The 9113-nt window shown below is 32.0% G+C and overlaps 1 protein-coding gene across 1 annotated transcript in view; it reads right to left on the reverse strand.

Moving 5' to 3' along the window:
* LOC105620803 overlaps positions 1-9113 on the reverse strand; it is a 144560-nt gene that overhangs the window by 30037 nt on the left and 105410 nt on the right. Inside the window, exons 7-10 of the mRNA XM_012202289.1 lie at positions 2402-2620; positions 2191-2313; positions 1964-2128; positions 1466-1628 (exon numbers count right to left, since the gene is read on the reverse strand). Coding sequence (XP_012057679.1) covers positions 1466-1628; positions 1964-2128; positions 2191-2313; positions 2402-2620 — 670 coding nt within the window. The remainder of the gene's footprint in view (positions 1-1465; positions 1629-1963; positions 2129-2190; positions 2314-2401; positions 2621-9113) is intronic.

Raw genomic sequence — 9113 nt, forward strand, 5'->3', positions numbered from 1 at the left:
GGGATACGCTACCCGAAAGATAGGAGAAAGTAGTGGCCAGCGATGGACAATACTTTGAATCATAAATGTATAACCAGTTTTTTACAATAAACCCTCGAATTTCGGAAAAAAAACGGCGGAAGCAAAGTACACCTAATAATTAAAATGAATCTTCGTCTTGTTGATTGAAATGTACAGTAAAAGAATGTCGATGTATGATTATAAGCTGATGTCTTTCATGTAGTTGAGAGTTCAATCAAAAAATTATTAAAATATGTATCAGGCGCAATAGACAATGCAATAAGAGAAAGATCCATGTCTCTTTTCTTCAATGTTATGAGAAATAAATTATTTCTATTTTTATATTTATATTTTTTATATTTTTATATTTTTATATATTTTATATTCAATGTTTAACAAAATTTTTAATTCTTGTAATCTTCCTTTTTGTAAATTGACGTGGAATAATTCATTGTGATCTATGGGGACAAAGGTTAGTCATTTAAACAACGAGGAAATAATTTTTACAAGTCTCAACTAGACAATAAGGACGTCCTATTCATCTTTTCATTTAAACGGTCTCATTTAAAACATATTTCCAATATTTGCGAACTAAATTTTTATAAAGACATCGATGAAAATTATTCACAACTTGCTGATAATGGTTTGAAGTAAATCGAAATGTCCAAGAAATTTGTATCGACACTCATATATTATATAATAGATTGTATTATATAATAGATTTATATAATAGATTTATATATTATGTGAATATTATATGAATTTTATATGAATTTTGCGCACTAATTTCCGCGCTATATTAACGCTCTTATTGCCCGTATACTTTATTATTATTTTTTTAATTATTAGTTAAATCATTGATAATGCCTTCTGGCAGTTTTTATACACTGTCAAAAAATAATAATACAAATTCTCGCTAATTCTAACAAGAAAGCAGATAATAGTCAGACACAGTTAATGAAGTGCAATTAACAATATGTATATGTAAAAAATTACATTTGTCCAGACATTTCGGCTCTTCTCCGGCTATCCTTAGAGAGTCTTATCAATGAATTATAAGGTATTCGAAACTCCAACTTGGAAAAAATAGAACACATCATTGGCAAATGTATAATAAAAAATTTTTTTAATTCTTTACTCTGGTTGGATATTTTCAATCTTCTTGTTTTATATTCAAGTGCACGATACACATTTATTTGCCAATAATATATTTTACCTTTTCCAAGTTGGAAATTATAATTTATCAACATTCATTGAAAATGGTCCAGAAAAGAGCCAAAATAAATAAATGTATAAATAAATATTTTTAACACAAATATATTGTTAATTGCATTTCTAATCATGCATGATTTACACCCGTTTATGTTATCAGAAAAATATTCAAGATACACACAATATAGAATCACATTTGGATAAAATACAAATTCCAATACATAATTGCGAAACTATTATATGTTATATTTACCTGTGAATCAACAGACCAATCAAGAAAGGTGCAGGCGGTAAAATAATCTTTTGTAAACATTGCAATGTCTGACGAATAAAAAGAAATCCCACATGCTCGCGTGAACCTAATAATAGGTTGGTATTTTGATATACTGAGAAGCCGAGTTCTGTCACTGTATTACCTAGCAAAGCAAACTCGAAACAATTAGTTGCAATACAAATATGAATATTATTGTTATTAAGATATCAACTATTAGATGCATTCGAGGAAACGCTATTTAGCGTTATTTGTATTATCCTTGTATCGTCTGATAAACGATAAAGATAGAAAATTCAAATAGCTCTAATAGCGTTTTCCCGAACATACATTTTGTGCGTCGTGGTGCGTGGTGCGCGCGCGCGCGCGCGCGCGCGTGTGTGTGTGTGTGTGTGTGTGTGTGTGTGTGTGTGTGTGTGTGTCAAGTTACATATATATATATATATATACATTCTCGTATATACACATACGAGATATTACCTTTAATAGCTTCGAGATATAATTGATTAATGTATGTGAGAAGATCCTTTGGAATTCGTGTTTCATCTGGCAAAACTTCAACTAATAAAATAATTTCATCCTGACCAATACAAGCAAGACCTCTCGATGTCACATTCCAGCAGATTTTGTTTACGCAGCAATTTACTACAAATCATATGAATAAGATTCTTACAGATATATTGGCAACATAATTTATTTATACTTACAATTGGTTATTTTCACATATGCGTAAAGATTATGATTAATTGCGAACATTACTGACGGTTCGCATTCGTTTTTCAGTGTTTTATAAAGCACACTTTCGTCCATAGGTGGATGGTATATAATTTCTGTTTATAATAAAGAAAAAGAAAATATGATATAAATGACAAAAGTTATTATAATTGCAAATATTTTTATATAATATGATATCCTTACGGCCTTTGTGTATCGTGACAGTCGGAGGAAATAAATTAGAATCATGTGGTATATAACTATTGGTCGTACTATCTAAAGGTGGATGATTTTGCCTTCTCATTGCAGTGTCCATCAATACAGATCCCGATGCAAAAATCCGTTTATTTCCTTGCTTACGGTACGGTAGTTTTGGATCCCAACACGTGTCTAACTCTGTCAGGTCACAGCCAGGCCTTATTCCTGTTTTAGTTATAGGTGCATAAAAATAAAACAAACAGGAGAGGCTGGGGAAGGAGAAGTTGACAATATACTGGCGAGTTTTAGAGAGGAAAAATAAATAACTAATAATTTCGTATTGAATGTATTGGATTGATAATTTTATACTGGATAAAGGGAGGAGGGGATAAATAAAAATGAGACACAAAATAAAAAATATATTGTAAAAAAATATGTATATGATTTAGAAAATAACAGTACCTTTGAGAAGTAAATAGTAATCGATATACGTGTACAATTTATGAAGAAGAAATTTGATATTTTCAATTAGTGTATAGGAATTAGTGTTATGATGGAAATGACAGAATAGCAAACTTATTTATTGTGTAGAATAATTGCATGTAACAAATTATATACATTATAATCGATATATAAATGAAAACATATTATATAATGGTTATGCTCATTTATAATTGTAATCAGTACGAAATATATAATAGTAATCTGTATATTATACAATCTAAATCTCAATCTGTACACACATACACGAAAGTATAGGTGTGGGAAAAAGTTCGTGGCGTTTTTTTAATGCCATCTAATGGGAAAAACGCCACGAACTTTTTCCCACATAATATTAGAATGCTTATATTTTTAATTTAATGAAATGAAATATTAAATTACAGCCTTTTAAACAATATGACGTGTAAAAGAGATAAAAAGGTTTTAAGATTTCACATAAACTTATAAAATAATTTAATGATGTATTCAGTTTTTATAATAAATTTATTGTAAACACGCATTATACGTGACTCATAAAAATATACATCGATACATTTTTCATTTTTGTATGCATAATACTCACAAAAAATTTCCTGTACTCATATTATCCCTAAGGATGCTCATATTATCCAGAGGGTAATATGGTCACTGGACAGCTAATAAGAGCATCATTTCAACATTTATATATTAAAATAATCCATTTCAATACTAAAATCAAGAGACGGTGTTTCACATCAAGTGGATCGCCCTGTATCTTTACGCGAATCAGCGAGTTGCGAACATCCGATTATCGGTTTTTCAATAAAATCTGGTCCGATCAACTTCTAAATATAAGCTCTATCGAACTTATATACAGCTTGGGTCTGAATTATTCAATAAGTATTATTTTACCTCTGTATATCCTACAAACAGAGATATCGTGATGCAAAATCCGAAATTTCATCAAATTTTTATGTAAGATATGTGTTACGTCCAGCGGATTCTCATGATTCTTTTCTCTCGTGGAGATTTGGCATTCGTTAAAATAAAAAGACAGCTGCGAATAACGCACAAGCATTATAGCCTAGAGAAGACTAAAAATTTTCTTTTCCCACATTAAAAACTGAAACGAAAAATCCAGTATCTCCTCGTAAATGTCGCTCCGAGATAAACTAAAAATCGGTGCAGTTGTACGAGCGGCGAGACCAAAAGGACATCGAGTTTGTGCCCCCCCTAGACACTGCGGCTAAAACAATAATAAATGTCATTGGAAGCGTAAGACCGCCGCCAAGATACTTTTTAACAGTCAAGTCGCGGACGATTCTCCATGAGTCTGTGATCACAAAATTTCAAAATCACAAAAAGAAGACATGCGACGTTCAGAGGTAGATTCTGGATGGTCTCGTGATGCAGCTGACGCTGCATATGCGTTTTCTTGATGCATTGCACGTGCGTTAATAATTAAGGTCATAAAATTTAGAAGAACTTTTATACAGAACTTTTATACAGACTCCGGTCAATATCCTTTCCTCCTCCAAAATCTTGACTAATCCGAGAGTAAAAAAAAATTCTACTACTAATTAACAAAATCTATTCCACCAATCCGAACCTGAGTAATCGAGGGTAATTAGTATAAAAATCACAGTTCCCGGCCCTCAGGATTCTTCTCTGAGTTTTGGGAAGCTATATAATTATGTCGGGATCTTTGGAAAAGGCTTCACCCGATTCTCGAAGCCTTTTTTCTTCAGTAGAGTCAGTGCAATCTAGTAAAATTATACTATCAACTGAAACCAACGGTACTGATTGTTGACTGGGGAAATTAATGAAGTGGACCTGGCGCCCAGCATCCCACAGTCGACGGCCCCCTTTCCGATGGTTTCTCGGGCACTCGATACACGCCAAGTAGTAAGTCTTGGATTTCGCTGCAGTATTGGGTGGATCCTCTTCTTCTTGTATGCTCTTTCTTTAAAGACGACCAAATTTTTAGTTCGTTCAAGCAGTTCTTTCGCCCCTCGTCACCATCACCTAGTGAGAACTAACAATGTGCGCCACTCATCGCTCGTGTCCGCTCTAACACCGCGGAAAACTCTAAAACACAATCTCTAATTCAGGCATCGATTGAAGAACAGATTCCAGTCGTTTAACCTCGACTCTATCATCGCTATTAGAAATTTCTTTCTCCTCTATTTCCCCATCTGTCCCCAGACTTCTTCGATGAGTCTCTTTCTCTCGTTCAGTCCTCCCACTGTTTCATATCCGATATCACCACTCCTGATTGAGGAATTTCCGTCTCGCATATCACAATTCCTCCTGTTCAACCTGACGCTTATTCCCCCGCCGTAAGTCACCTTTCTCTCCTCTTTCATAACGTTCATCAGTTGTTGGAATATGATACATGTCTTACTTATTTTCTTTCACTAACGACCGAGTGATAGAATCACAGGATCCACTTGCCTATTTTCAATCCCCATATCATTCCTTATTCCCTCGATCGATCCTCTTTCTCTTCAACCATCAGCACAACTTTAATTTTCCCCTCCTTCCAAATTCTCCACACTCAAAATAACGTCCGCATTACACACAACTCTCTTTCCACCCACACACTCATATATACATAAATCCGTACGATCATATATTTCAGAGAATTGTATTTTTATATTTAAGAAAAATGTATTAAATGTATTAACTAAATGTTGCTTTTATTATAGTATTATTAAATTAAATATTCGTTTATTAATTTGAAATTAATCTCTCTTTGTATTTATTGTAAGTTCTCCCATGATTGCATTTAGCCCTCTCCCCGATCATTTGGATTAAGTTCCATGACCAAAAACCAGGGCATACGGACGTACTGACACATCTGGCATTAAAATGCGCCCCTCCCGACACACTGACCCAGTTTGAGCCTTTTAAATTAAAAGTACGTCCGACATGTGTCCGTTTAGCGGAACTAAACCTCGTTTTCCATTTAAAAGTACGTTCGACCCTCGGCTCGTTAGGAGCTCTCAGAACGAAGCAAAGTGCCTCTCGATTTGCGTCGATCCTTTCTCACAGCTCCCTTGTGATCCGGAGCCTGGACATGACCAAATCGGTCTAATAATTCGGTTCCTATTGCATTCACCCTCTCAGTTCCGTGCATACGGAGTTTGGATGTAACATACGTTATCGTCTCAAAAAATCTTCTTTTCAGACTATTTTCGACGATAGATGGCATTCGTATTGCGACTCTCATTTATTAATTTACCTATGATTTCATTAGCGCCGTGATATCGACAGTGAAATGAAATGGATAATTTGCGGGATAATAATTAATCAATAATAAATTTATCAGCCTTATATTAGCCTTGATAAAAAAATTTCATTGAAATTATTCTACGTTTGAAACATTTAAGTGAAATTGCTGAAAATTTGCTGAAATTTCACTGAAAGTGAATTTTTCATAACGTAAAAAGAGCTGAAATTGAATTGAAATTTTATTGAAATTTCTCTGAATTTTTTATTGAAAATTTTCTAATTTTTGCTGAAATTTTTTTGAAATTTGCTGAAAATTAATTTTTCATTAAATTAAAAATTGCTGAAATTAAACTGAAATTTTTCTGAAATGCTAAAATTTTGAAAAGTGTTTCAAAACGTGGAATAATTTTTCATTTCAAAAGCCATAGCAGATGTTTAAGTGTTCGAAGAAAAAAATGTTTATATACATAGGTATTCATTGTCGAGGAAGTGAATGTTTAGATATTCATGAAGAACTATAACAATAATCTATCAATGTCTAAAAATTTAATTATATCCAGATCTGAAAATAATTTTGTTGAACTGTCAAAATAATTATGTAAAATTCAAGTGAACAATATTGTAAAAAAATTTTGACATTTATTTTGTCATTCTACATAATTATACTGATGATTCAATAGAATTATTCAATAGAATTATTTTAAGACAGGACTAGCGCATTACAAGCGCGCGCTGATCTTAAGCAGCTTTAAGTTTATCTTAATTCTTACAAACTGATCTATATGGTTCATACTAAATTGATGGTTCATACTAAACTGACATGAATCTCTAACCAAATGGCGTTTCCAAATTGTTATAAATGGTTTTTTTGACGAAAGAAAATCATTTAATTTCAAGACATTTCAATTCGGTGATCATTTATACTTATATTATGTGAAATATTTATGCAAATTTTGAATAATCAAAAAACATTATTAATTATTTTTTCCTTCCTAAATTTTAAGTTTTTATTCGGAATCAACGTATAATATCTGAAAATCCTTTACGTCCACTATATTGGATCAAGCATTTTTTAATTCCAATTTTAAGTTGGGAATCGGAATCCGCGTCTATGAAAACTTTCCAACGCTACATTTTGCCGAAATTGAGCGACTTTCAGCTATTTTCTTCGTCTGTCTTATTGGTTCAGCCAAATATAATTTTCAAATTTGGGATTTAGATTCGGAATGTGCAAAAATTTATAATAATAATGTTATATTGGGTTGTCTGGAAAGTTCGTGCCGATGTTGAAGGAAAATTGAAACGCAGAAGATTTAAATTTTAGTATATTAAACATTTATTAAATTATATAGGTTAATCGGCTCGAACTTTCCAGACGATCCAATATTTCGCTTAAATTAAAAGACTTTTAATATTTTCATATCTTTGTCCGCCATAATAATTGAATTTTTTAATTTTGAAATCAGATTTGGTTCAACGACTCCAAAAATTCGGTTTTGGAATCTGCTAGTTCATAAACTTTTTAATGCTACATTTTGCCAAAATTAGCAAACTTTTATAATTTGCATAATATTTTTGTCAACCATATATTTCAAATTTTTAAATCTTCCGCAATCGGTCGGATTTTTGAATCCGCCTAATTAGATCAGATATTTTTCTTTTTCAAATTCTAAATTCCGATTTGGAATACGCGATTACGAAAATCCTCTAACATTATATTTCATCGAAGAGCAACTTTTAACATTTTCATTCCTTACGAAAAAATGTCTGATCCTGATATGACTTTTTTAATTCTTCTTTTTTTTTAATTCTACAATAAATTTGCAGTCCGGATTCAGAAATGTGCCTAAAAATCTAAAAATCCTTTAGGATTTTAAAAGTTTTAAATTTTGAAATCAGTCATATATTTCCGTTCGCCATACTGAATCAGATATTTTTCATTTTCAAATTCTAAGTTCATTGGCAATCAATAACTTTACAACCCTATCATATTACATTTCGCAGAAATCGGAAAACTTATAGCTTTTCCGTTGGCCTTATTGAATCAAACATTTTTCAAATTCTAAGTTCGGATTCCGCGATTACAGAAACCATAACGGTACATTTCGTCTAAATCTGGTGACTTTTAGCATTTTCGTCTGTCATATCGATTTAACCATTTTGAATTTTCAAGTTTGGTTTCCGAATTTGGAATGAACAATTCTAAAAACCCTTTAATATTATATTTCACACAAATAAGAGAACTTTTAGCATTTTCGTCCGCCATATTGAATCAACCATTTTAAATTTACAAATTTGGGTTCTTAGCATTTCCGTAACATTTCAATCCGTAGCTAAAATCGAAAGACTTTTCGCAGAAATCGGAGAACTTATATCATTATCGTCCGCCAGATTGAATCAGATATTTTTCATTTTCAAATTCTAAGTTCGGATTTGGAATCCGCGACTACGGAAATCCTCCAACGCTACATTTCGCTGAAATAGGGCGACTTTTAGAATTTTTTCCGCCATATTGATTCAACAATTTTGAATTTTTAAATTTGGATTTCGGATTCGGAATGAATGACCCTAAAAACCTTTTAACTACATTTTGCCAAAATTGGAATACTTTTATCATTTCCATAACATTTCCTTCGCTATATTAGTTCAGCCAATTTTTATTTTCAAATTTTAAGAGGAAAGCCTGATGTAACGGATAAAAAAAATCGATTTTTTTCATTTCTGCATAAATTGTTAGAAACAAATCTGAAAAATATGTTTTCAAAGTCCTAAATCGAACTTCGAAGTTATAATAATTCTACAAGTAATTTTATGTCTGTGTATCACGCAGATATATTTTACGAACGAGTGTGCGATCCGTTTCTCCATTTGATCTTTTGCACAACAGATCTTTGATTATGAGCCAAATTATAACAGGCAAATGTTTTTTCTTTTGTGTGTGTGTGTGTGTGTGTGTGTGTGTGTGTGTGTGTGTGTGTGTGTGTGTGAAGTAAACTNTTTTAGTAATTATATATATATATATATA

Source organism: Atta cephalotes (assembly GCF_000143395.1).
Source record: "Atta cephalotes unplaced genomic scaffold scaffold00029, whole genome shotgun sequence".
In the NCBI taxonomy this organism is placed as follows: domain Eukaryota; kingdom Metazoa; phylum Arthropoda; class Insecta; order Hymenoptera; family Formicidae; genus Atta; species Atta cephalotes.